This window comes from Ursus americanus, chromosome 5 (genome assembly GCF_024610735.1).
Source record: "Ursus americanus isolate L20-20 chromosome 5, mUrsAme1.1.p, whole genome shotgun sequence".
In the NCBI taxonomy this organism is placed as follows: Eukaryota; Metazoa; Chordata; class Mammalia; order Carnivora; family Ursidae; genus Ursus; species Ursus americanus.
The window spans coordinates 16,139,069-16,166,982 of NC_142131.1; the positions used below are offsets into that span (position 1 = coordinate 16,139,069).

Below are 27,914 nucleotides of genomic sequence, written 5' to 3' on the forward strand. Positions count from 1 at the left end.
CAAACATTAAAGTCAATCAAAACATCAGTAGCTTTGCAAGATCAATATTTTTAATATGTTTGCATTGCAGTACTGCAGATTTTTGGCTAATGGATCGCACCCATATTGATTTCCATGGGAAATGTTAGTCTGATACTGAAATAATTAAAAAAACACACACACAGGGATTATTGGTTTGGAATTTTGAAGGAGATAGAAGTATAAAAATTGGTTATTGACTAAATTGCTTGGGGTGAGTGAACCTTGGGCACTTGCAATAAACTTGTAGGACTCAGTCATTACTGAATACTACCTTAGTCCCTTAAACTGAAAATCAATCAATAACTTATTATAACAATGCAAATTGTGGTGAAATAACAGACTAGGTAGGCATGTAAGAATCACATTTTATCAAAACAGATATGCATAAGCATATGTATAGCGTATTGAAAACATCTACTGAAACTTAGTGACTGATTATAACTGAGATTTCTGCTGAAGATAGTTTGAGTAGCATTTTTAAAGAGATAAACTGCTACAAAATAACAGTAAAAAGAAGCATACAATTATTCTATGAACAATAATGAAAGTGCAAACACTACAACATGTCAACTGACAGATTCTGTTATTTTGATTCAGAGCAAAATTACAATTGTTACTCTGTTCTCAAAGCACTGGAATAATGTATGCAAGCATTAGATTAGATACAAGCTCATTCCCCACAATATGAATCTAATGCACATTACATTTCTCTTGTTTTTTAGCCTTTAGTTAGGAAAAGTCATATTTTCACTTAGAAAGTTTACTCTGTGTTTTCATTTGGTTATCATTATAAATTTATGAATTCTTTGTCTCTCAGAGGCAACCTCTGTTTTAAAGAGAACATTTTTTAATGTTTCAATATAGGTTCAGACCATTATAATAGTACTTAGAAGTAGCATTTGCATAGTTTGTTGCCTCATTTCATTTACTTAATTTTTAAAATTGTGTTATTTCTATATTATGGAAACATTTATGTGCTTTGAGAGGAATACAGGATTAAAAGCTAAAACTGAAAATTAGCTATCACCACTGTTAATTTTTGTTGCCATCTCTGTGCGCCTCGTCTGTATTTTTCCTTGATAGTAAGTTAGCTCTCTTTATAAATAGAAGATTAATCATGATTCCTTTCACTGCATGAGATGCTAAAATCATATAATACCATGGTCAGTCCTCTTCACTTTGGTGTTAAAATCTTTGCTCACTATTTTTGCCCAATTTCTTTCATCCTATTCTGACTTCTCTTTATCTTTTATCATTGTAACTAGCATTACCCCAAATTCCGTTGATAAAATCTTTTTTCCCTTCCTATTCAGTTTAAAATTTATACCCAAGTGTGACTTTTCTCAAACATTCTGTGTCTCCCCCATCAGTTAACTATTAGGACACTGTGTTTTGATGGATCCAGGCTTCAGAATGATTTATGAGACTTGAAGTTTCACTGTTTTCTAACGTTATGTACATCATACCTGAAAATAATCAGGTTATACAGTAAAGGTATTTACATGTAGCTGTAAAAATATTCATACAGTTTTCACTTAATCATTGGATGGCTTTCTGCCATGAATATTATTAGAAAATCATCCTTTCCATGATCTTTAAAATGATAGAATTCTAATTCCCTAGACTGCCATTTCCACATTTTCATATACAATTGCTCTTCCTATTGTTTAGGCCTTTCTAAGAATTCCAGTCGGAATTTGTATCACTTATCATTGTCACAAAATGTTATTTCTTCAACAGATAGAATTTGTGCAGTCCCCAGTTAGACTTTCCAGTTGTCTAACTAGTCAGGGAGCTAGGCATGATGAAAATGGGAAATCATCAGCTTTTAGAAATCAAGCAGAGCAAATACGTAGTTCTGCAAGGTTCCACAGCCCACTCTCACACCCACATGTACATCTGCTCAGAGCCCTTCTAGATTTTTCTTCGAGGTCACTAGTGCAACTTCTACTCAGAATGGGTACCATCTGACAATCTGGAAAGTCACGTAATTTGTGATTTGGTCCAGAACATCTGACTCCTCACTGTGAAGGTAGTGTCTGAGAGCAGGGCTGAGGCTGTGTAGAGGACAGATATTTTAAAATTTATTCATGGACCCTCGTCATTTAACAAAATCCATTGCATCTAATAGATAGCACTCAAATTAAAAGAGGTTATTCTCCACTTATTGAGAATGTCAGAAGCCCAAAGGAAGAAAGGATTCCAAAGAGCTGCTCCTAGTGCAGACTTTTTATATGAATGGGCTAGTGAATCCCAATGTCAGAAGTTCATACCACAGTACGAACAAGATGATTTGATTTTAATTTGTAGATAAAACAGACTTTCTTAATTCTAGATCATGCTGATAAAAACTCATTCTACAATCAAACTATTTAGACAGTCCATACCAAGCATTACTTATAAGCAGCTGGAAAATACCCAGAGGTCTTAATTCATTAATAAATTGTTTTACAGGCATGCTTCTCAGAGAGCGCGCAAGATAGTGGTTAAGAGCACAGACTCTGGAGCCACACTGCCTGAGTTCATGTCCTTTCTCTGCCACTTTCTGTCTTTGTGACCTTGGACAAGTTGACTAGCTTCTCTGGATTTTCATTCCTTTGCTTATAAAATGACAATAATAATAGGGCGAGGATGCTGTGAGGGCATAGGGTGCTGTGAGGATTAAATACATGTGAAGCATTTATTACTTGACTCTGTATGAAAACTGTTCTTATGTCTGTGCTCTTGGGAGCAGAAATGAAAGACTTTCAATCTCCAGTAGCTTTCTCTCTAAAATCCCATTCCTGTAGTCTGGGAGAGGGGCTTCTATCCTCTGCCCCCATGGCTCCCTGTACCACCCCTAGCATAGCGTGTATCTATTTACTCGTCCCTCCCACCTTCATTAAAGTGTAAGCTTCAGGAGGACAAAAGCTTCATGTGTGGCTTTTCATCACTATTGCTTCAATGCCTAGCATATAGTTTGTACTCTATAAATAATTATTAGATCACTTTTAAATGGACTGTAATGCAATAAGTATCACAAATGTTAGAGTATTTGACCATAGAGTTTTTCTTTGATTATGCTACCATCCTGGTTTCAGCAGAGACTGACATGCAATGAGTGATTGATTTCAACTTCTTTGCACTGGCCTCTGCCTAGAATGTTCTACACTTAGATATGCACAGATCTCACCCCATCACCTCCTTTAGGTCTTTATTTAGACATCACTTCAATTCCTGTCCTGACTACGTCATCTAAAAATTGCATATCTTTCCCTTCTCTGTTCTGTTTTGTTTTTTTCAGTAGCATTTTTGATAGTCCAGCCCTGTATGGATTGAGTGATTTGTTAACGTTTATGATTTGTTATTGGTCTCCCCTGCCACCCACTGGAATGTAAGCTTTGTTGGTTTTGTTCAGATAAATCCCCAAGCATCTGGAATGGTGCCTGGCACAAAGTAGGCAGGCATTTTTCAAATACCTGTTTAATTAATTAATAACTTCAGTGCATTGGTGCTACCAATTTAGAAATAAGCGAAAGCAGGTTACTGTTCAAGGATAATCAGCAAAGGATTAGAAAGAAGAAACCTTGAATTCCATCTTGAGCTCACTCATATGTGCTTTTGACTGTGCTAAATATACATACTTCACCTGCCTGAGCCCTTTAACCCATACTCCAAATTCTAAAAATCATCCTCACCAAAATATTCTCCCAAGAGCCACCCTTAGGAATGTATTGCAAATTATTTCATAAAATAATATACATCTGAGGTTATGTCTTTAAAGTAATAGGGGATTCTGTGTTGGAGGCATTGTTTTAAATGATTAAGCCCTAAAGCAAACTGCTTCTTTAACTATGTGAATATGAACTTTCCATAGAACATGAATGAGAATCTCTGCAAGGTTTTAATTAAGAGTAATTAAAATATCAATATTAAAATGTGTTTCATTCTACCAGCTTAGTAGGGGTTTTATTTTAATAAAAACGTTTATTTTTTACATGTTGCAGCATAAAATGCTATACCGCACCAGCATCAGCAGGGAAAATGTGGCATGCTGAAGTAATACAAAGCAATGTGATTTATAAAGTAATTCCCTGCATTATTTTTGTTATACATTTTTTATTAAGATTAAATTTTCATCTGGTTGTTTAATTGAATTCATTATGAAGGCATCACAAAAGCAAAAAAATTGAACAAGAAAATTATATAGAAAGTAGAAAGGAGTTATATGTAAGGCACATATTAAAAAATACAGACTCTGTGACATGCATGAGGTGAGACTACAGACTCTGTGACATGCACGAGGTGAGAATATCATTCAGCTTGCTGTTTATAGGATTATTTACCTACTTAAATGATGATGTTATATATCTTCTTATATAATAAGAAGGAAAGTTTTGGGGCACCTGGGTGGCCCAGTTGGTTGCGCAACCAAGTCTTGGTTTGGGTTCAGATCGTGATCTCAGGGTCATGGGATTGAGCCTCACATCGGGCTCTGCACTCAGTGCAAAGTCTGCTTGATATTGTCTTTCCCTTTCCCTCTGCCCCTCCTGCTCATGCTCTCTCTGTCTAAAATAAATAAATTAATTTTAAAAAAAAAAGTAAAGTTTTAAAAAAATTTAAGAAGGCAAGTAATTGGTTACTTGGATGGGCAAGAAAGCCAGATACTGTGTACCAAAACAAGGTAATTCCCAAGTGTTTGTAAAGGGGAGAGATATACAGAAAATATTAAAACCCAAAGAAAGAGCAAACAAATGAGAGAACCAGTAGTTATTAGGATAGATAAGATGAAGCTTTCTCATAGAATAAGATTTGAAAAGAAAATGCATGCAAATGAGTAGTAACTAAATAAATACGAAGAAAGAGATGAATGATCCTTTTTCTCAACATGACAGGAACATCTAACCAAACTTACCTTTTTTTTTTTTTTTAAGTAGGCCCCACACCCAGTGTGGAGCCCAACATGGAGCTTGAACTCACAACCCTGAGATCAAGACCTGAGCTGAGATTAAGAGTCAGATGCTTAACCGACTGAGCCACTCAGGTGCCCCAAACCTGTCTTTTTTTTTTTGAGGTTTTGTATATTTATTTGTCAGAGAGAAAGAGTACAAGCAGAGGGAGAGTGGCAGGCAGAGGGAAAAGCAGGTTCCCGGCTGAGCAAGGAGCGCGATGTGGGACTTGATCCCAGGACTCTGGGATCATGACCTGAGCTGAAGGCAGACACTTAACTGACTGAGCCACCCAGACATCTCCCAAACTTGTCTTCAAATGAGAGTAACATGAGGAGAGGAGAGCCGTGGGCCTGGCAGGCATTATAGTATTTTTATTCAGATTTTCCCCACCAAAAAAAAACCACCTCTCCCTTCTCTCACCACTGCATTCCTCGTATTAGTCTCTCTATGCCAGCGGTAAGATATAAAAATTACCTAGAACGAGTAACATATTGAAATAATGACATCCCCATCCATGCAACAATATTTACTGATCATTTACTGCATATGCAACTTATTCTGCTGTTAGTAGAGTAAAGGGCAGTAGGAAGGAGATAAAAATTCATAAATTTGGTAATTCAAGGAGAAAGGAATAAGGATCACAAGGAAATATTGGTAAAAAGTAATAGAGAAATTTGGAAGAGGGTGTGATTCTATCTAATTACAAGGTCCAACAGGACATTCAGGGATTGAGGACAGGAAATCCATTGAGTCGAACCTTGAGAGATGGGTAGGATATAAAGAGTTCTAGAAGGAAGAAGGATATTTCAACTAGGATTGTCAGTATGAGCAAGGAGTAGAAGTACAGAATATGTTACATAAGCATTGACAGCAAGAAGGGAGTTTCGTAGGCACATGATAGGTGTGAATGAAGAATAAGAAAAAAAGTTATAGGTAGTAGTGCGGTGACAGAGAACATTAAATGATAGGCGAAGGAGGGGTTTTGTGAGTGTGTGTGTGTGTGTGTGTGTGTGTGTGTGTGTTCCTTTAAGCATTGGGGATTGGAGGTTTGTGAGGGAGGAAATAAACTATCAGCACTATACTTCAGAAGGATTGATCCAGCAGCTATGAGTGAAACATATTAAGGAAAGAACGAAGGTAGAGAATGTGCAATTCAAGGGTCATTATAGACCCTACAAAAGGTAATTAGGCCTAACTGCTGGTGAAGAGAGTGAAAGGCAAGAGAGGATAGAACCCAGTGACTTAACAGACATAGAATCCATGGGACTTGGCCACAAGAGTCATCTTCAGTTTTTTCTTCAAATAGGTCAATTAGTTATATAGTGAAATCGTGGAAAGAATGGGACTCAGGACAGGGAGGTTTTCGTGGAGGTTCGGGAAAGACTTCATGTATGGGAGATACATGTATCGGAGTGTCAGGATCCTGCAGTGGTAAACCAAGAGCCGCTTTAAGACACTGGACATTGTAAAGAATGAATGGAAATTGAGACTTGAAATTAAACTACTTGAATTCAAACTTTATATATTTTTAGGTTATTTCAGGATTCAGATGATCTTGCCCACTTCTAAGATTACTAAACCTTCAGGAAACTTTCCTCTGGAAGCAAATGATTAGTTTTGCAAGTCAAAGGAGGTGACATAGATTGAGAGATAGTTAATATGGACATAATCTAATTTTGATGGGGAATACGCAGAGTAGATGTAAGTCTAGGTCTTGACAATTTCTTCTGATTGAATACCACAGTGACAACATTCCAATTGTATCCATCTAGTAATAAGTGCCGCCAGTGGCAATCTATGTATTACTACACAATAATCAGTCGGATATGTTTGTGCTTACTTTTTGACTTCACGTTCCCTTGCAACATATCCTTTCTTAGGAGGTTAAACATAACTTAGTCTATTTGTTGTTTACACAGTTTTGTGTCTTCTTCCACCGAGGAAATAAGTGCATTTGAAGGAAGAGTATGCTTTTGAAAACCCCCTCAAGCATTTGGTTTTTTTTATGATGATTTTGAAACTTAAGAGAAAAAAAGAAAACATTAAGTCAAGAAAAAAGGCTGTTACATCAGCCTGTGAGGGTCATTGTTCTTTAGTCGCCTATACGGCTTCCAAATAATGCTCAGAAAGTCTTCACGACATTATGCACAGGCTCAGATTTCTGTCAGTTTTAGTGTTCTAGTGATCTCTCTCTGCATAACAAACCAGCCCAAAACTTAGTGGCCTAAAACAATGATTTATTATCTTTCATGGTTCCATAGGTTAACTGAGCTTAGCTGGGAGGTTCTTGCCTAGGATCTCTCATATCAGCTTCCAGGTGGGGCGGGACTCACTGGAAAGGTTGGTAAGCTGGACACCTCAAGTGACTCATTCACATGGCTGGCAGTCGATGCTAACTATTGGCTGGAAATTCAGCTCGGACTGAGCACTACACATGACCTGTCCATATAGTGGGCTTAAACCAGCATGTGCTGGGTTCTAAAAGGGAGCATCCAAAGAACACATGAGTACTTCAAGAATCCCAGAGAGTAACTGCAAAACATATGACTTAGCCTCAAAAGTCAGGCAGCATCAATTCCACCATACTCTCTGTTCAAAAAGAAAGTCATGAGGTCAACCCACATTCAGGTAGAGGAGGCTATTCAAGGACATAAATATCATGAAGCATGGTTTATAATGAGGATGGATAGGGGTTCGGGAGAGAAGGTCTCTGTCTTTGGGAACTAGCTACCACACACAGTAAAACAATAAAGCAGGATTATCAGGGGGGAAATAGACCAGTATCCAGTAGGTATGGGTATTACTAAATGATGTTTCTGGTGAAGTTAATGATACCCATTAACTCCCTTTCTTTTAGTTACCAATGTTTCATTCAATTCTAATTTCAGATTCTAGATTGCTTTTCCTGGTTTCATTGTTTTAAAGATCCTCAGATCCTTTATCAGTAGACTTAAATGTCTCCAAGGTAGCCAGACATGAAAATTAATATATGAAACACTTCTCATATTATACTGTTCTCCTTACCCCTTTGTCTCTGGTCCTTCCACGAGACATAGGCAAGGGCCCATTTTATCTTCAAGGTTTATCCAGCTAGTATTAATTTAAGTACTGTATGCTTGTCACAGGCACCACAAAGAAGCATATGCCACCTTCTCCTCTTAAGGTACAAACAAACCAGAAGGAGAAAAAGGCCTGTATTGGCTAAGGTAAAGGTAAGCTTCTCTAACAAAAGGACCATAGGTATATAAGGGACATAGAAGTTTATTTCTCTGACACATAGCACTCCAAGGTGGGCCTTCCAGATGGGCACATGGCTCTGCCCCACACAGCTATGTTCACAGACCAGGCCCCTTCCATTCTGTTTCTCTGCCATCACGTAGGTAATGTTGCCTGCATGGTCACAGCTTGGCTGCAGGTTCATCACTATTCTGGATCACAGGAAGAGGGCTGTCAGAATGTACCCACTTCCTTAAGGAACTGGCCAGAAACGGCACCGATCAACCCCACATTCATTGCTTTGGGTCAGTCAAATGACCACATCTAACTGCAAGGAAGGCTAGGAAATGCAATGTATTAAGCATTTATGTGTTTGGTTACAATCGTTTAAGCAATGGTTTTCATGAACAGTTAGCATTCTCCACAACAACATGTAAATAAACTATTACAGAGCAATGTGATAAATGTTACACTAGAAAAACATACAGTGCTATGAATGCACAGTGGGGAGTCACTGCCTTATCTTGAGTGTTTAGAGATGGTCTTCACAGGAAGTAAAATTTGAACTGTTTCCAGAAGTAATTACTTGAGAAAAATTGGGCATTCTGTGCAGAAAAGTAAGATCATATGCCCAGGTATAAATACAGAACAGTATGACAGGTTCGGGGAATGGCAGGAATTTAGTATGGCTGAGCACAAGAGCCAATGAGATGAGGTGTTATAGGAAATGAGGTCCACAGGATAGAGGGCTTTCTGCTAAGGAGTAGCTTGGATTTTATCCTCTTGGGATAGTGGGGAGCCATCAGAAGTTTTTAAGTTGGGACTAGCATGATCAGATTGATGGTGGTGGTATGAAGACAGACTGGAGGGGAAGAGATTAAACAAGAGGAGACTAGATAGGAGTAAATTCAAGGGTATGTGGTGAGAATTAAATCAGAGTGGTTATCATGGAGATGTAGGAGGAAGGAATGAATTGCTCGGCAGCAGAGACAGATATCCACATTTCTGACCCATTTTTGCTGGGTTTGACAGTAAGGGAAAGAGCAGAAGGTGAGTCTGTGGACTAGCTTGACTCCAAATAAATAGCTTTATTTTTTAATTATGTGAACAGACATCTAGGAAAATGCTGTGTCTTAGCAATATGGGGAACCACTTTGGCCCAGTCTCGTCTGTGACAGTAAGACTTTCAATCATCACCCTTTTACAATGCCAGCAGAAAGCACTCAGTGCCGTGGCTTTTGACACAATACTCATTCACTTATGTTCAACCACTCTGCACCCGCCATGTGCCAGATTGTGTTCTAAGTGCCAAGGATACAACTCGAAAACAACAAACAGAGTCTCTGCTTTCAAAAAGCTAAGGCCTGAAAAATGTAGGAGTTAGTCATTTCTGATCACGGAAGGTAGAATTATATGTAGGGGGAAAAAGGTGGAGACACAGAAGATAGTTTTCCAGGTTCCAGGCAGAGACAAAGGCAAGAGAATACACGGTGCGTTTGAAGACTGAAGAAAGCCCGATATTGCTGGAGAGTAGAGTATGAGAGCAGAATAGTAAGTCAAAAGACATCAGGCTGGAGAGATAAGCAGGAGCCAGATTATGGAGAGCCTTCTCAACCTCATAAAAGAACTTGGAAAGAAGGGTTCTTGAAAAGGGAATATAGTATGATTCAATTTGCATTTTCAGTGAATGTTCTAGTTGTGATATGGAGAATATATGAGAGACAACAAGACTAAAGCAAGACTAGTTAGGTTATGATGACCTGAGTGAGGCAGTGGAGATGGAGAAAATATTTTGATATGAGGAGAATCAGCAGGACCTGAATTGATGGGTGGTAAGACAGAAAGCATCAAGGTTGACAGCCAGGTTCTTAGTTTGGCTAATTGTGTGGGTGTTCTATCATCCACAGAGAAAATGAAGACAGGAAGACAAGCATGTCTGTTGGGGGAGTGATGAGTTCAGTTTTGACATGCTGAGTTTGTGGTGCCTATAAAACTTCCAAGCAGAAATGAACAATAAGCTATTAGATATACTGACTGACGCTCAGAAGATTTGCAAGTGAGAGGACTGACGAAGCCACCTTAGGAGGACATGTTCAGTGAAAAGCACAATTCGTAGCTGTGCAGCAAGACCTCTGAGGAGCTACAAAGAAGGAGCTGCCACAGAACGAAGGGAAAAGTCAGAGAAACGAAAGCCAGGGGAAGAGAATGCTGTGAGTCAGAGGGTGGTCAACAGTGTCAAATGCTCTTGAAGGTCTAAAGGATACTGAAAAAGTGAAAGTGTGAGTCATTATTTTGATCATTGCTAATCTACGAAAAACCCAATTAAATTTGTGTTTATTTGATAAGCAGGAAGGTTGAACATATTTTTATATAAAATTGCCATTTTTTTATCTTATAAATTACTGAGTATTTTTTCTATTGAATCTTTGTCATTTCCCTTTAATTTGTAGTTCTTTATAAATGATGGATAACAATCCTTGTTATTACATGTGATGTATTTTTGCCCAGTTTGCCTTTTATCTTTTCATTTTACTTATGGAGTGGGTTAGTTTTTTTTAATCCATACAGAAGTTTTTAATATTTATGGAGGCAAAAATGTCAATGATTTTTTTCTGTAGTTTCTGGTCGTATTGTTGTGCCTGAAGTCCCACTTCACAATCACACACAAATTCTCTTTTACTTTCTTGTAGTGCCTTTATGATTTTTTTTAACCTTTAAGTCATCACATCTGGAGAGTTGTCTAAGATTACATAGTACATGGCTGAACAGTGCTGAGCGCCCAGTTGTAGCTGATGATGATTTGTTTATAGGGGTAACAGTCTGTTAGCCAGAGAGAAGCCAGTCATCTGGGTTCATCCAACATTGGAGTTTTTCAGGCACCTGCATTTAATGGACAATGGGTCAAGGCAGTTTAGAAAAACATGTTGAAATGTTGGACTGTGGATTCTAAGCCATTAAGGAGGGAAGTAAAAACAGAAAAAGGCTGGTAGGGAAAAAGGAGAATGAATGGACTGGAAGCCCTATGAGTTATTTTTTTCAAGGTTGGAAAACGGGATTATTTGAGTAAGATGATTAAAAAGATAGGAGGTTATGGTCAAACCAGGGTAACATCTAAACTTTTATTTCACAAAAGTGTTGTGATGACCAGAGTTCAACATTAAGAATGGTTAGCTGAAGTGGAGAACAGGAGAAGGTCATTGAATATCAAGGATGGTGAGGTCAAAGTATTGGATAGATTACTCAAGTCAGTGTTAGAGTCTCCCGACTTGGGTGAAGTTAGGTAAGAGTACAGTGAAGAAAATCATCCTTTGAACATCTGGGTCTTGTCCCACCAACACCTTTGGCAGTCACTCTTCATTTACCTTTAAGACACTCATCTTCAGTTGCTAAAGAATCAAAAGTCAGAGTTTATTAAAAGTCAGTATCAAAGTCAGAATCAGAACCCATCTGCCCTTCTTGCTTCTGGGGAAGTACTCTTGTTTGGGTTTGTTTTTGGTTTGGTTTGGTTTGGTTTGGTTTGGTTTGGTTTGGTTTGGTATGGAAAAGCAACAGATAATGTATGTAAAGCCCTTTTAGTAGTCAATCTGTTATAGTAATTATTATGATATTAGAGGGAGATGATTTACATGTGTTTCAAAATTGGTGTTTGTTGGGGCACCTGGGTGGCTCAATCAGTTAAGCGTCTGACTTTGTCTCAGATGGCGATCTCGGGGTCCTGGGATGGAGCCCCCCAAGCTTCCCACTCACCAGGGCTTCTCCCTCTCCTTCTCCCTCTGCTCCTCCCCCACTCATGCTTACTCTGTCTCAAATAAACAAATAAAATCTTTAAAATATATAAAAAATTAAAAATAATAAAATAAAATTGGTGTTTGTTTAGTATGCCTTTCAGATTTAAGATCTAGAATTTCAGCAACCCTGAGCCAGTATAAAAATGACCAAGTAGAAACAGCATGAGCTTGTTTTGGAATCCCCAAGAAGGTTGGGAATGCGTCTGAGAAGCAATTAGAGGTCCGTATTCAAACCTGGGGAAAGTGAAAAGAGGCTTAGAAGGAAAGAAGCAACTAGAAGGAAGTTTTTAGATTTTAAAGAGGAGGACAAATTCTTGTTAGTTTTCTTTCCTCTCACCTTGGCACCTTTGCTTATTCTGATTCCTTAGCCGCACCCCAAGAATCTGCATTTGTAACAAGTACTCCTGGTTAGTGTGCATTTCTTTTTTCAGTACCTTTTGGAAGATAGTATGAGGAAGAGGATAAAGGTTTATGGATATTTTATAAGTTTTTTAAATTTTATTTTCAATCTGGAAAACACAGTGGAAACAAAATAATTGCACAAAGAATGCACACAGAAGAATTTAAGATTAACTGTTGCATGGGTCTGTTTTCCTTCTTTTCTTCACCCAGTTAAAATACTGTCTATTAATCTTAATTTAAAAAAAAAACAAACCTCTTTGCTGCTGAAGTGTATATTCATTTTTATAAATTAAAAAAGAACTAATAAAGGCCCTAAATATAACAAGGCTCTGTAATCTGATAGTACCTTTCCATAGCGAAGTTCAAAATAAGTTAGAAAACTTTTCAGTACCATTCAATGTAAGGCATTTCTGATGAGAAATATTATGAATACAAGATCTAAAACGATTTAAGTCAATGACAGAATAAATACTTCAAAGCCACAGAATCTGAGACTTACTTTGTTGCCCACTCACAATGAGGTAGTACCCAGAAACGTAACTTTTAGTTGCTATTTACACAATTTTTACTTCCATTTGAAGTTAGAAAGTGTGGAAATAATGATTCTCAGTATGACACTTCAGTGTGTAGCAACATGGCAAGAAATATAAATACTGCAAACTGGATTTGTTAAGATAATGTAGTTAAATATTATGAGAATTCTACCATCTAGCCATTCTATAATCTACGTTCGTTTGTTTTCAAATTTTACCTTATGTGACTTGGTTGCTAAATAGGATTTTGGGATTTCTTTTAGTATAAATGAAACAAACCTCTGTAGTAGGCATTACAAGAAGTTCAAGAAGGAAATAAAGGAACACCTATTCCTTAAAGACCAGGAATGACTGGGGCTTTGTGACTAGATCTCCAAGCAGCTGGTTCAAGTAAGAGTAATTCAATCACCCGAACTTGGAGAGTCTTTTTTTTTTTTTTTCACTGCTGTCTGTCTGCATCTTGCCTAAAAGTGTACTAAGGGTAGTCAGGCCTATTTGTGTATGCAAATTCAGCTTCACTTCATTGATTCATTTCTTCATTTAACAAATATTTACTGAGCATATGCTACATGCTTGAAACCGGAGATAAGTGGCGAATGAGACAAATGAAGAAGGTAATGATGATGTTGATGATGATAATAGAAGCTAACATGTATTGAATGCTCCCTGTGTGCAAGTATTTATGTGATTTAATCCTCACAATAACTGTAGGAGGCAGATTCTATTACTATTCCATTTTGCAGGTGAAGAAGCAGGTTTAGGGAGCTAATAAATAGTGCAACCAGAATTCAAACACTACATATTTGAATCCAAGGACCAGATTTTTAACTAATAAACTCTCAGATATCTATTCCTTTTCCTCCTGGAGCATATATTCTAGCAATTCATTTACTTAACAAGTATTTGTCATCTGTTGTGTACCAGGTGTCATCCTAGGCCTGGGGCACAGTGATGAAGAGACGAATGGGATCAATTGCTGTCATGACTTGTATCTTCCAAATCCTTTAATAAGTGTTAAAAAAGGAAGAAAGTAGACACATACTAACATAAGCAATAAGCATAATGACATTTATAAGAATTACAAAACTTTTGAATATAGTGCAATGTGTTAATAAATACTGTACATTCATATATTCAGGAAGGGCAATGTTATTTTTATACTTGAATAGTTCATTTCAATCCTGGTTAAAACTGTATATCTTACTTAAAAAAAAACTCTTTGCTTGATCAAAACTTATTCAAGAGCTGTTTCTTTCAGTTACTAAAAGGGTAAAACTTACATCTAAAAATGCAAACATTTCATGATGTGAGAACTCAGTAAGGCCTTCAGTCACTTGACGTTAAATTTTATCCAAATTTCAGAATAATTTATAATTACAATGCCAAAAACTACTGTGCAGTATTCCTTTTTTCACTGGGCAAGACCAAATGAATTGTGAAGAACGTCTAAAAAAAAGTTTCACTGTAGTCTAAAATCAAGACACTGCTAAGTAATTTGCAGTTTTATCTAAATAATTATTAATTGTAATTGATGACCTTTTAAAATGTTTGTTACTAGCTCACCCTTCTTATTTAAAATTTCTTCATCGGGGTAGAAATCTTTTTTGGAAATAAAACTATTCCTTTATGGGTAATAAGCCAGAGCTGTATAAGAGTATTTAAATTAAGAAAGACTAGAGTTTTAATATTAGGTAGGGTCTTAATATTTAATAACTATTTCAACTATATATTTAGGATATGTCAACAATCAAAGTTGAAAACTCTTGCCTGAGCAGTCATGATTTGACATTTGGAAAATGTGGTTAATACTTTTGTAAACCACTACATACAAAGTTTGTAAATGAGCACTCAGGCCCCTGGTTTAGGTCCTTCTCCTTTCTGTGGTTTTTACTTTGTCACAAATAATGTCACCATCGCCATCATTTTAAATGATATTAGGTACAGGAGAATGTGCTAAATTCTGGCACGCAAGGCCTATGCCTGGCCTCAGTGAGCTTACCCAAATGTAGCCAAAAGACATAAAAAACACATAAATGATAAATACCAATAAAAAGAGATCATAACAGTTTTATAAAAAATAATTCTGATAACAAGGTCAGAGGTTAGATACTGTGTTCATTTATGGGGACAATAAAGCCTGAGCTGAATTTTGTCAGAGAAGTTATTGATAATTTTGTCACAAGAAGAAGACATTCTAGGCAAAGAAAAGTAGTGAGATCCAAGTCAGAAAGAGCTTGGTAAATCCAGTGGTATTTTGGCTGGAGTTTGTTCAAGGAAATTGTGAGATATAAAGTTGAAGTGGAATGTACAAGCAGCATCCTGAAGATCTAGAGTTTGAACTTAAAATTATAGGCCATGAAGAGTCATTGAAAGTTTTTGAACAGGATAATATGATGAAGGCAGCATTTTAGGAGGATTAACTTGCCAGTGGATGTGTAAAATGGTTTGGTGGGGAAGACCAGTTAAGAGGATATCCTGGGAGTCCGGGGGTAGTGTTACCCAAACTTTGCTTCTTGGAATACTAATTTTGAGATACAGAGATAGTAATGAAAGCTCCTTTTGGAGGGATTTTTTTCTTAATGAAAGAAAAGAAACATTGCATATTAAATTTTCCTCTTATTTTATTGCACATTAACACATTAAAGGCCTATACCAAAGAAACCCATAATTTCACAAACTTATTTGCACAGAAAAAGCTTTGTTCATTACCTGTGTATTCATAAACATATCACTGTGTTCCACTGAAATCACTTTCAACATTTAGAAATTTTGGTCTTATCAAATACCTACTTATTAAGAAGTCCAGCTAAGAAATAATATGAGTAGAGGGAAAAAACGAAACCCAGATAATTTTTAGAGAGGAACTCTGACATCAAGTAGCCCAGACCCTATCTTTAATCGTGGTAATCAAAAACTAAATGTCACCTTTGACTTTGATGCCTTTCTAGTCAAATTAGGTATTACCTTAATGATATCTGTATGCCAGTCCTCTCCCCGACTAAATCATAAAACATCAAAGAATAAGATTAACCCATGTTTTATCATCTTTGTAATCTCTACATCTGGCTTATAGCAGGTCGGTGGAAAAATACTCATTAAAACTGAAAGTGATGAGAAAACTAGAGAGTTTGCTCTTTGCCCGTGGTCACACAAGTGGTAGCAGGATACATTGAAAATAATGAATTCCAATAAATATTTATAAAATATTAGCCATGGGAGTGGTAAAGAAACTTGGAAATGAGAGACCTAGTATATGAGAGAAACTTGGAAATGAGAGACTCTAATACTAACTAGCAGTATGATCTTGATCAAGTCACTGAACCTCTCGGGGCCTCTATTTCCTCATCTGAGATCCAGCTCGAGAATATCAGGAGATCCCCATTTCTTTATTACTGTAAATAGTCAAAAATTAACTGGATATGATTTCTTTTACAGTGGAAATATATCCTTATGAGGGAACACATTCAAATACAGAAGACCTTTTAAGTATTTACTTCTTTCTATTTGTACTTATATAATATTCCTGAATTTCATAACTTTTCCTATTTTCTTATTTTCCCTTTTTTCAAGGCTTATCACAGATCACGGAATCTTTAAAAGTGTACCAATGTGTATGCTTATGTAATATTAGGACTGAAAATTTTAAATCTTAAAATGTGAAAGCTCCAGTTGTCAGAAGATCATAAAGTCTTTACTTTTAAGGACTGTTAAAAATCACCTTCTGTGAGATCTCAGCTTTGGGATTTTTTCTGACATTTCAAGACTTAAATTTGAAAGTGTAGAATCTCTATAAATACAACATTACCACAAGCCCAAAAAAGTCAAGAAATTCAAAAGGTTAGATTCTTACTAACTCCTCTCCCACATTATGCTCTAAATTGAGTTATGCATCTTAGAGTTAAATACGTAATCAGGAATACTTGATGTGAAATACAATTTAAATTATGACATATTAAGCTTTTCTCTTTGAATTTTGGGAAATAAAATTGTGTATGTAAATCATGCAATATCACATTTTTTGTATGTGCCCTTAAGGCTTTTTTATGTTTTCTTCACATAGTCCCCTCATTTACAACTTTATCTTGCTGTGGACTAACCATATGGGAAATCCACTATTTTAAACTTAAGCTATTTTTGTGGTGTTACTGCATAAGAAAATGCCTTTAGAGTGGAAAAATTATATATTTTTTACCAGATTATATAAATAAAAATTAATTTTTTTCTAGTGGTCATTTTTTGGTTCAATTCAAAGTATATCATTTTTAATCCCTAAATATCTCTAGTAAATCCCCATTGCCATGGCCAAGTGAAATGGAAGATAATAAAGGAGAAGTGCCATGAGACCTGGCCATTTTCAACGTGTTGAAGATTTAAAATTATGTGTAATTTACATGAGACATATAAATGAAAGGATAGACTTCACTAGGATTTTTTTTTTTTTTTTGCTTTAAAAATAGGGTATTTCTCTCTTGCAGCAGCATCTCACATCTCATACATATGTGCATATTTAGTTTTCTGTGTAGCATTCGGTCCCAAGAACACTAATTATAATTTTAAATTATCAATAAGATATAGGCCTAAAGTACAGTAGATGTTAAATTTCATGTATCTTGTAAGATTCCCTATGTAAAAGCAACTACTTTTTGCCTTTATTTTCATTTTTAAAATAATCTTGTGAACTTTCAGTCACTTCTCTTTTGCCTTTTAAAAGTTAAGAACACTCTTTGAATTTGTAGTGTGCAAATAGTATGTTGCTTTTATGGCTAAAAAGACATAACTGATGATAATTCATCTGTGCAGCAAGGGTTCAAGTGAAAAACCAACACGTGGCCCTCAGTTCATATTCAACCACCTAAGAATGTTTCTCCAAAACCCCTTGTTGGAAATATTTATTAAATGGTTTGCCATTGATTTGCTGGTGTGCCTGCTACACAGGTTTACCAAAAAGCCTGGATTACACTGCATTTAAGTTTTTGCTTGTTTATTTGTTGTCTTTGAGATAGTTTTGCCCCCCTTGATTGTGGTTGCCCCAGCCAAAGTTTGCCAAACATTAGTTCCCTAGAATTCCCATCACTGTCCTCTGATTTCCTGATTTTTTTTATTTTTCTTCTTTTCAATGGTTAACTGCATTCTATAATTTTGTTGCCTTTCATAAATATGACAAACCATATGACACAGACAATCATGTTGAAACTTCTGAGGAACTAAAATGTTGTTTCTGTAGCAGGTTCAGTTTGGGGAACCATATACAAAAGTTAACACTTCTCTGTAAAATATCATTGTCTGGAGTTCGGTGCCAGAGTAGAGCATCCGTGTATCAGCCAGCTTCCCAAAGTATATTCTGCTCTTTTTGTATAATGGGATTATTTTTGGAAATGGCTCTCTTGGCCCAAGATGTGCTACCCTCTGAAGTCATCTTTGGTCCCTTTAAGCATTTTCATTGTGCTTTGCAATCATTTTCATTCATTATCCACTCAGTTGTTTCATCATTACTCTCTGATACACATTGACATTCGGCTACACAGTAGGTAAGAGGTAGAGGTAGGACTGAAAGCCCCAGGACAGGGAACAAGGCCCAGTTTGGTCTCTTCTTGGCTAAATTCCATTTTGGACAGCTCTTTGTTTTTCTTTGATGTGTGGCGTTTAATTGCTTATCTCTAAACATAAGGCTCAATTGGTGGGAGCTTGTGTGGGGAGACCCATTTGCCCTTTCCTGAATTAAAAAAAACCTGAATGTCATTAACAGTATATTTTCCACAGAGAACCATGCTGTAAGTGTGTACCCCCCGAAAAAAATGTTATTTTTGACTGCCCAGTTTTGCCCATGCTAGTCCCGGATTTATGTCATGACCTCACAATAGCCTCTCGTGCCCGCCTGGCCGCAAAGCTTGATTATTTTGTAATTTGATCTTCGTGGGGATTCCAGCCGCGCTTCCCCGCCTGCTCGTGGGCAGCAGAATGTGGCAGCATGCCTGCTCACTTGCCTGAACCGCTATGATCAGATTACGCCTTCTCAGCATTTCTTGCATTGGCTGCCTGTGAAGTTCAGAGAAGCCTAAAGCCGAGACAGAAGAGGAACTATTAGAGAGCTCATGGAAGCTTGGTCTCAATGTGTCTACTGTTAGCAGAATCAGAAAGTCATTCCACACCGAATCTCTCTATCTGTAAATTTTTTTCAGGTGAACTTGTTCTGTGCAATTTCCGAAAGCCATTTTTCCAACGTTAATGTGATCTTTAGAGTTATCAGTTGGGATTTAGCTTTCAGCTTTTCGACATTTCCCTAACATGGTCAGGATCTTCATAAAAGATGGGAAAATTCTACTTTCCGTTATTTGTTAATGACAAATCATTACAGGACATCACAGTTAGCAAACTACTCTTCTCTCTGTATTATTCTTTCAGCCAAGTATTTATAGAATGATGATAGTTGTCAACATCTTTAGGAGATAGCATGTCTGCATCCTCTTGAGGTTAGAGGAAAACACAGTGTCCAACCTGGCACTGTGACATGATGCGGAAAATTCAGAACGCATCCTGCTTCCATTTTTAACTGAGCACCAAGGATGTGAGGCTCTCCCTGATGCGCTGAGTGCCAGTGGCGATGTAGATACACAGCCCCTGCCCACCTGAGCTCACAATGTAGTCTTGGAAATAAAAGCCCTGGTACAGTAGATGTATTTGGACGCTTTTTCAAAATTATATTAGAGTCATTTCAAATTTTGTGAAATGTGAAGCAGAGAAACTGAGAGTTGGAAAGTTCATTTCTTAGAGTTCCTTTCTTGCGGAATCCTCGCCATGGTATTTGTTCATAGGAGTGAACGAAATATGAAATTCATGTTTCATTGTTCAGAAACGAAGAAATCATGATTGTGGGTTAGGAAATAATCTAAATTCCGCTCAAAGCTCAATTAAAACAGTTTTGTTTTCGGACGCTATCATTCATACTTTCAGTGGACTAGCAAGAAAGCTTGGAAAATGAAGCATAAACAATGTGATGCCAGTTTGCTTTAAAATCCCTAATATATGTTTTGTAAACAAAGCTTATAAAACTTAGTACTCTACTAATTAAATAACAAGAAAGATTTTATGAATACACGAAAAGCCAGAATTTAAAATGCCTTCAGGGGAACAGGTGCTGTAATGACATCACTGTGTGTCACACAGGCTTTTTTTTTTTTCTCTTGATACTTACATTTGGTCATAATGGAAAGAAATTGATTCCAAATGTGTTTTCTTGACCTCCTTCTCCATTCATGTTAGCGCCTAACCTTAAATGATGTTTCTACAATCTCGGTTGTATTTACAGTAATTATATGCATAATGTAGCATATTATTGTCCGGACTTCCTGTTTAATCAGTACAGAGCTTCTTACAAGTGCAGCTGAAAAGGGCAAACAAAATTAAAGCTTTATATACCAAAACAAGTTTGATTTGCTAAGCTCCCAGCATTCCAAAGTACACAAATTTGTTCCACTAAGTTTTCCGATGGCTTGCAGATGGGCAATGATTAATCAGAGAGCTAACTGTGAAGTAGTTTGCAATTAAACTGGAAAGCTCTGAAGCATGCTAATTGAATCAGAAAATTAGAGACACTGAACAGTAATTGGCTATTTCTCATGCAGCAGGTGCCAGGCCACTCATCTGTGGAACAAGGTATTTAAGGCACATTAGCACTAGTAAAAATACTTCTTGATATGGAACAGTTAGATTTTCTGCTCATTTTCACCATGGATGTCAAAACATACAGCTGTGCTATCTGGTACTTGCAATTCATGTTTGAAGAATTTAAGTTAGGTAAACATATGGAGAGAAGTGCTGGGTAACCTCTAAGTGCACAGGAAACGTTTCGAAGTGAAACCTAACATGAGGGGCTGAGGTTTTGTTTTTTCAACTCAATCACTTTTGCTTTCTTATGGTACAAATTTAGAAGTTGAATTTTCTGTTTAGTGTTAGTTTAAGGCAACAGTATAAATCTAGTACTGCTGTGAGCTTACTAGATACATAAAGCCGATTCATATCATGTCTCAGCATGCGTTTATATCTTCTAATTAGTACCACCATTTTATAGAGTGAGCACATGCTATGAAAGTTTGTTCGCCATGCCAACAGGGACCAGGACATGTAGTTTTTCTTTAGTGGAACGATCTGCTGTAGAATCGTGAACAACTGTAACCTAACCAGTGGGTAACCAGGCAAGAATGGGATTTAATAAGTTCAATTGTAGAGATTTTTTTTAATAATAATCATTTTCATATTATCAAGGGTGGGGCATATGACTTCTCTTTCCCTTTGCTTTAATTAGAGTTAAGTATTGCTATTAAAAGTGAAAAATATAAAGGAAAATAAAAATATACTAATTTATACTGTTGTCAGGAAGCAAAATATTACAATATTCACATGCTAATCGTATCACTTAGCAGATGACTGTAGAAAATAGTGAGTTTGAACCAAGAGACATAAATTATAAATTGCAAATAGTGCATAGGGGATATGTTATAACTGTGTCTCATTTAAATTGAGACAGGGAGTTTTCTCTGCACAAATAATGTTCCTTCATTAAGTTTTAAAGTCTCTTTTTTAATGTTTTGTTAAGAACGTTTGGCAACATGTTACCAAAACAGGTTTTAAGTGGAACACACGGGTTTTTAAAAGTAAAACACGCTACATACAAACATACACGTCATGTCTTTAAGCTGTAGATTTTTTTTTTTTTAAGTTTAAGCAAAAGCTCCTCTTTGGTAGGCCTCCTTCCCCACCCCCAATAAACCATGTACATTTTACATTCTTTAGTTTGAAAGCAGTCCTGAAACATTTACATGATCAATGCCTTTTGCTTGAGGGATAAAGTTTGCTCTTCCATGGACAAGTGAGAACGTATTGATCATTTTATTCTATTTGCTATTTCTAAATTCAATATACCTCTTGAGTCGATAAGCGAGATCGAGAGCATATTCTTTTTTGTGTGTGCCTGGTTGTAGCTTGTTCTCAAGATCCAAGATACATTTTTGATTAATCACGAATGCTCTGAGGTCAGCGAGAGCAAATGTGTTTGTGGAGTGTCAGCTGATGCTGTCAGATAAATGTCTTAAGCTTAGCCAGGGTTCATGCCCCAGCTTTAGGCTGTGCCAAATGTCTCCCCTTGTTGAGGAAGATAACAGCTACACTGGAGGCGACTGAGCTGTTTGTTCACTGAAAGGGCTGACCTTGCCATATGGGGCTACAATCAGGTGGAGGAAAGAGTGTGGATGTTTTAATTGAAACTTTACACATTTAAACTTTTCATTTGATCAGAAGATCTTGGTAACCACTAATTTACATTCCGGCCTTTCTATCTTGTCTGATTATAACTATATTTCTTCAGTACTTCCGATTAGTCTCCTTAGGATGAATGTTTTCTCCAATATTGTTCTCAGTGTATTCTGAGACATCTTGGCACTGTCAGTGTGTTATTAAAATACTGCAAAAGCATGAAAATGCTTATTAGGATAAAAGGATATATTTTTCTTTGGATATATGTAGAAATTATTCTTGCTCTGTGTGTGTGGTTTTTTTCCTCCAAATCCATGAAATAAAAATATGGTCTGGGCAAAGGGAGGTCACTTGTGTTAATGACCCTTGTCCATGTACCCTCTTATCTTCAGAGGACTCATTTAATCACATTTACCCCCACTTACAGTAATTTGTCTTCTTTTACTAGACAGAGTCTATAAATAGGAAATAATGACAAACCTAAACTAACACCTGGAGAATGCTTTGTACTGAGGCTTTCTCTATTTGAGACTAAAGGCAATCAGATTGATCATATGGTGATGCCTAAATAAATGAACTCTCTATGGGCTGTTGGTGGGCATTTGCTGCAAAATACCTTAAAAAAAAAAAAAGAAAAGTGCCTTTCTTCCATCTTAACCCAGTCTGTTCTTTTCTCCAAAGAAGCTGGTCTACTTTTCTTTCCTCTCAGTAAGTTCATACTGCCATGGGTAAATCATCAGTGCTAATTAGACAAAATAATGCTGTTAAAAAAAGAAAGAAAGAAATAACACATCTGTCGTGAACTCCCACCAGATCTCTTGGAAATGAGACATTTTAAATATTTTATGCTGAACACAAAATATCTTGAGGAAATGGTTTTATATTCTGTATCCCAAAACAAAACCATCAGTGTCAGAGGATAGTGCTACTTAAAAACATTCCATTTTAAAGTATTTTCTTTAAAATTCCCTCACACTTGAAGTGTAGTTCTACTGGCTATGTATACCCAGATTGTAAAGTAGGAAAACTTAATGGCATTGGAGGAAAGGAAAAATATTCTTTTAATTTTTGAAACATTTTCTTTATCAGATAATCTAGAAAAGTGTTACATTTCTAGAGACAAATATGTATCCAGAGACAAATATGTTTCATGCATATTGATATTAGTGAACAAAATGAATTTTGTTTTGATTTGGTTTGGCTTCTGCAGTTGCTAACATGACAGACCTAGTAGAAATGAAAAAGACTAAGGATAACTTCCATAGTCAAACATTAAGCTTCTGATACTGTGATTAAAAGAGTCAAATCAGACTGATTTTCTACAGTGTTTCTTAATTATTTAAAGATTAATAATAGCTAATGCCCAGATCGTACTTACAAATCCTAGTTTAAGTATAAATAAGATTTTTTAATTCTGTCTTCTTCAAATTTAAGCACAATTTAGTTCCGTACTAAATTTTGTGGTCATTGTTTTTTAAAGTATTCCTTACCCATTATCCTTGTTTTCTCTACTATTCTTCATTATCTTAAGAAATGCTTTCTATGCCCTAGAATATCAGTGATGCGTACAATGTTTTTGTCACTCCTTTTTCTGAAACCACTGCCTAAAAATGCAGTTGACCCTTTCATTCCTATTGTTCTTTGTCCCATAATTTGGGTTTTTTTATTTAATTTCAATTAGCTAACACATAGTACATCATTAGTTTCGGATGTAGTGTTCAATAATTTATCAGTTGCGTATAACACCCAGTGCTCATCACATCATTTTAAAAATAGCGAATATTGTCATGCCCAAAACAGAACCAGGAAGAGACATGGAATGGTTTGATTTTTCATATGTAAACATATTGCGTTATTTAGAAGGCCAATAATTGATAGTGACATAATAAATATTTATTTAGGACTTAGAGGTAATTCTCAACATGACTTAGACCCACCTGTGGAAGGGAAGAGTAAAGTAAACTGATGCTGAGCAAGACTCACTTGGCTCTTCTTCAGAACTATTGTCTCCTTAGCCATTGTTTGCTTCTGTGCCTGTGTATTTACCAGATCTTTCCATTGAAATCATGAGCTTTATTATATCCCTAACATTTCGATTTTTCTTCGTACTACCTTATACCTTGATTCTTTTCCAAGATAGTTCTTTTCTTGGGGGCGCCTGGGTGGCATAGCGATTAAGCATCTGCCTTCGGCTCAGGGCGTGATCCCAGCGTTATGGGATCGAGCCCCACATCAGGCTCTTCTGCTATGAGCCTGCTTCTTCCTCTCCCACTCCCCCTGCTTGTGTTCCCTCTCTCGCTGGCTGTCTCTATCTCTGTCGAATAAATAAATAAAATCTTTAAAAAAAAAAAAAGATAGTTCTTTTCTTTCCTCCCATTTAAAGTTGAAGTTCACATTGATCATTGATTTCAGCTATCAAACAGTAAGTCTAAAAATTTAAAAAGAGTCCATACATTAAAGAGGTATTTGGGGGGGGTGCCTGAGTGGCTCGTCGGTTAAGCATCCAATTCTTAGTTTTGGCTCAGGTCATGATCTCGGGGTTGTAAGATCGAGCCCCACATCCAACTTCACACTGAGCATGGAGTCTGCTTGGATTCTCTCTCCCTGTCCTTCTGCCCCTCCTGCTCATACTCTCTCTCTCTTCTAAAATAAATAAATAAATCTTTTTAAAAATAAATAAGTAAAGGGTATTTTCCTCAGCTTCAGTCTCTTCTTATTCAGTATAAGCTTGTTTGAAAAATTGCAAAGTCACCTGAAAACTTCTGGAAAGAAACACCTGCTACATTTCCAAAAATTGTTTCTATCAACCAAATTTTGCTTTATTTTTTCATACTATTCAAAGTCTGACTGTATTTTCAGTCAGATTAATTTCAGTCAAATTAATCAAATTTGGGGATAGCTTCAATTACACATAAAGATTTTTAAGGAGATGAGTCCTTTTAAGGAGATGAGCTCTTATTATTTGCCATTCAGAACAGATTTTCAATTAACATTATAATTCTACTTTACTTTATCATCCAAAATTATTTTTTTACATTTGAATTTTTATCTTTATTCTTTACTTAACAGAAAAATAATGCTGGGGTTTCTGTTTCTCTATTATGATTCTTTATGTTCTATACTTTCTGGTTGACTACAAAACTAATAGTAAAATCATTAGTGACAATTATTACCCAGTAACAATTGACGTAACAGTAATGTTGACAGTCCATATTTATTTTCTTAGACTAATTTGGCTTCTTCGAGATTCTGGAGGGTTTGAAATTACCAGTGTCCTGTCAGATAAAATCTATGCACAATGTCTTGTTTTAAGGGTTTATAATGCTTCCCATACTAGCGAGTAAAACAATTCATCATTTTCAAATGTATAATCAGTGTCAGCATTTCGTGTATCACAATGAAAGTCTTCAGACAGTGGCATTCAGGATGCTCCTATGAGGAGCCAGAAGAAAATCACTTTCCTCTTGTAAAGCACTTTCACAAAACCCAAGTAGGAAAAAACATTAGTACAGTTATTTTAAATAGTTCGACAGTAAATGAAAGTAACGTGGAACTTTTCGGCATTGTGAAGTGTACAATCACAGTTTTGTTCTTCTATACAAACAGAAGCCTATAGTCCTTGAGAAAGTCTGTCCCTTCCTAAATTCATAATCTTTACACGTTTAGAAATATATAAGACATATGATGTTTATAATCTTATATTACTCATTATACATAACTAAATACAACAAATAGAGAAGGAAATAGTACTTTAAATTGTTCCTGTGCGGATATTCATTTTGTGGGATTTAAAATAATCTGGAGTTTTTCCTGTACTTAATGACATTGAGAACATTTCTAAATACAACCGACACACACAGTGTGTGGCCCTGAATCATGCTAAGTGTATTTCCTGGAGCCTTGAAAAGGCTGCTGAATTTGCATGGGCCGTGAAGATCCACGGATTTCCTCTACACAGACCAAGGAAACAGAAAGGAACAGAGAGAAGGCAAGTGTTGCTGCGGCCCATAGAGCAAGGAGGGGACAAAGACGAGGGCCAGATTATTCAGGAACCTGTAGACCTAGAGTCTGTATTTCTTTTTTATTCTAAGTACAGCAGGATGCCATTGGAGGTTCTCGAGGTGGAGAGTGATAGGATCTGATTTATAGAGAGAAAATGGATTGGTAGGGTAGCAGGACTGTAAGCAGCTGCTTCCTTTGGAAGCTGTTCCAGTAGCCTAGGCAGGAGATTATGGTGGCTGGAATGATGGTAGCAGTAAAGATAGGAAGAAGTGCCCAACACGCCTTAATCCTTTAGATACGGGAAGTGAGGGGATAGGAAGGATGAAGGATGATTCCTAGATTTTGGGCTTGAGCATCTGGGCAGTGTCATTTACTGAGAGGAGGAAGTGCTAGGAGAGGAAGAGGTTTGGGAAGGAAAATTGCAAATAAAATTTTGACTTTGAACCATGCTCTGTTCTTATCCTTAAACAGTTATTTAAAGAAATGTTCTAGAGATCAGAGAGAGGTTTCATGGCAAGAAAGAAAAAGAGCAAATGCGTGACTTTAAATTTTTTCTTTCACCAGCACATGAGACTAGAAGTTATTTGACAAGAATATAAGGATCTATAAAACTCATCATTGACTGCCGTAGGCTGTGTACACCCTCCAGCTTAGCCGCTTCCTTTTTTTTTTTTTTTTTGAGATTTTGTTTATTTATTTATTTGAAAGAGAGACAGCCAGCGAGTGAGAGAGAACACAAGCAGGGGGAGTGGGAGAGGAAGAAGCAGGCTCCCAGTAGAGCAGGGAGCCCGATGCAGGGCTCGATCCCAGGACCCCGGGATCCTGCCCTGAACCAAAGGCAGACACTTAACGACTGAGCCACCCAGGCGCCCCAGCTTAGCTGCTTCTAACCAGTGCAGGTTTCACACAAAGGATGCAGATCCCCTGTTTGCTGCTGTGACGGGCGGTTTTTCAGTAGCCCCAACAATGAACACATAGTTCGAAAGCAAGTTCTGTTTCCTTTGACTTCTCTGTTAGAGAATTTTAATAACATTTTATTAAGATTCACGGTTTAATGTTGCCTTATAAGTGTAGAAACTCTATTTTCTACCTTCTTTCCCAGTCACTAAGTAACCCTTTGCAAAAGCAGGTTTTTTTTCTAGTCAGCCCCATTCAGACTTGGAAAAAAGAGTTTCTCATACCTTTTGGCAGTCAGGTATAAAGAAGAGAAGTTCCCAGATTCTAACTAGTTCTTTCCACTTCCATGACCATAGTTTTACCTTGTTAGTGTTATAATAGAAATGGAAATCATATCCTTCAATTCTTGAATTTTATCACCTTTTTAAAGGAAACTTTTTTATGTGCTTGGTATTTTGTTCATGTGTTCACAACTCTTAAGGAGCAATGTTATTTGCTTTGGCAGAGTGGTTTTAGTTTCATTTTGTATGTTGATAGCACAGCAGTAATAAGGAAAACCAGAATCAGGAAAGGACAGATCTGGTGCTTTACTTCAAAAATGCAAATTAGCATGACTTTTAGAGTTATAGTCCCATCAAGTTAATTTAGATACTTCAGAAAGTACTGGTATTATCCAAAATCATTATTGAAACATTTGAGGATCACAAATTTCTCTGCAATTATCAGCTTGCTTGTGAGAACATCAAATTATAGACCAGTCCAGCTTCCCCCATGGCAGATCGACAGACCTGGTAGATTGAGTAGATGCGATGTCTGCGTTATATATTGATGCTAGTAAAGCTATCCATTGTCTCTTTCATCGTCTGATGATCAAT

General features: G+C 36.7%; 1 protein-coding gene across 7 annotated transcripts in view; it reads left to right on the top strand.

Moving 5' to 3' along the window:
• The window catches only part of ARB2A (ARB2 cotranscriptional regulator A), a 422,367-nt gene that overhangs the window by 348,118 nt on the left and 46,335 nt on the right, over nt 1-27,914 (top strand). Inside the window, exon 12 of one of the 7 annotated variants that reach the window (XM_087861978.1) lies at nt 10,076-26,798. The exons of the other annotated variants lie outside the window; for them this stretch is intronic. Coding sequence (XP_087718104.1) covers nt 10,076-10,119 — 44 coding nt within the window. The 3' untranslated portion in view covers nt 10,120-26,798. Of the gene's footprint in view, nt 1-10,075; nt 26,799-27,914 lie in introns of those variants that run through there. 7 annotated transcript variants of the gene reach the window in all.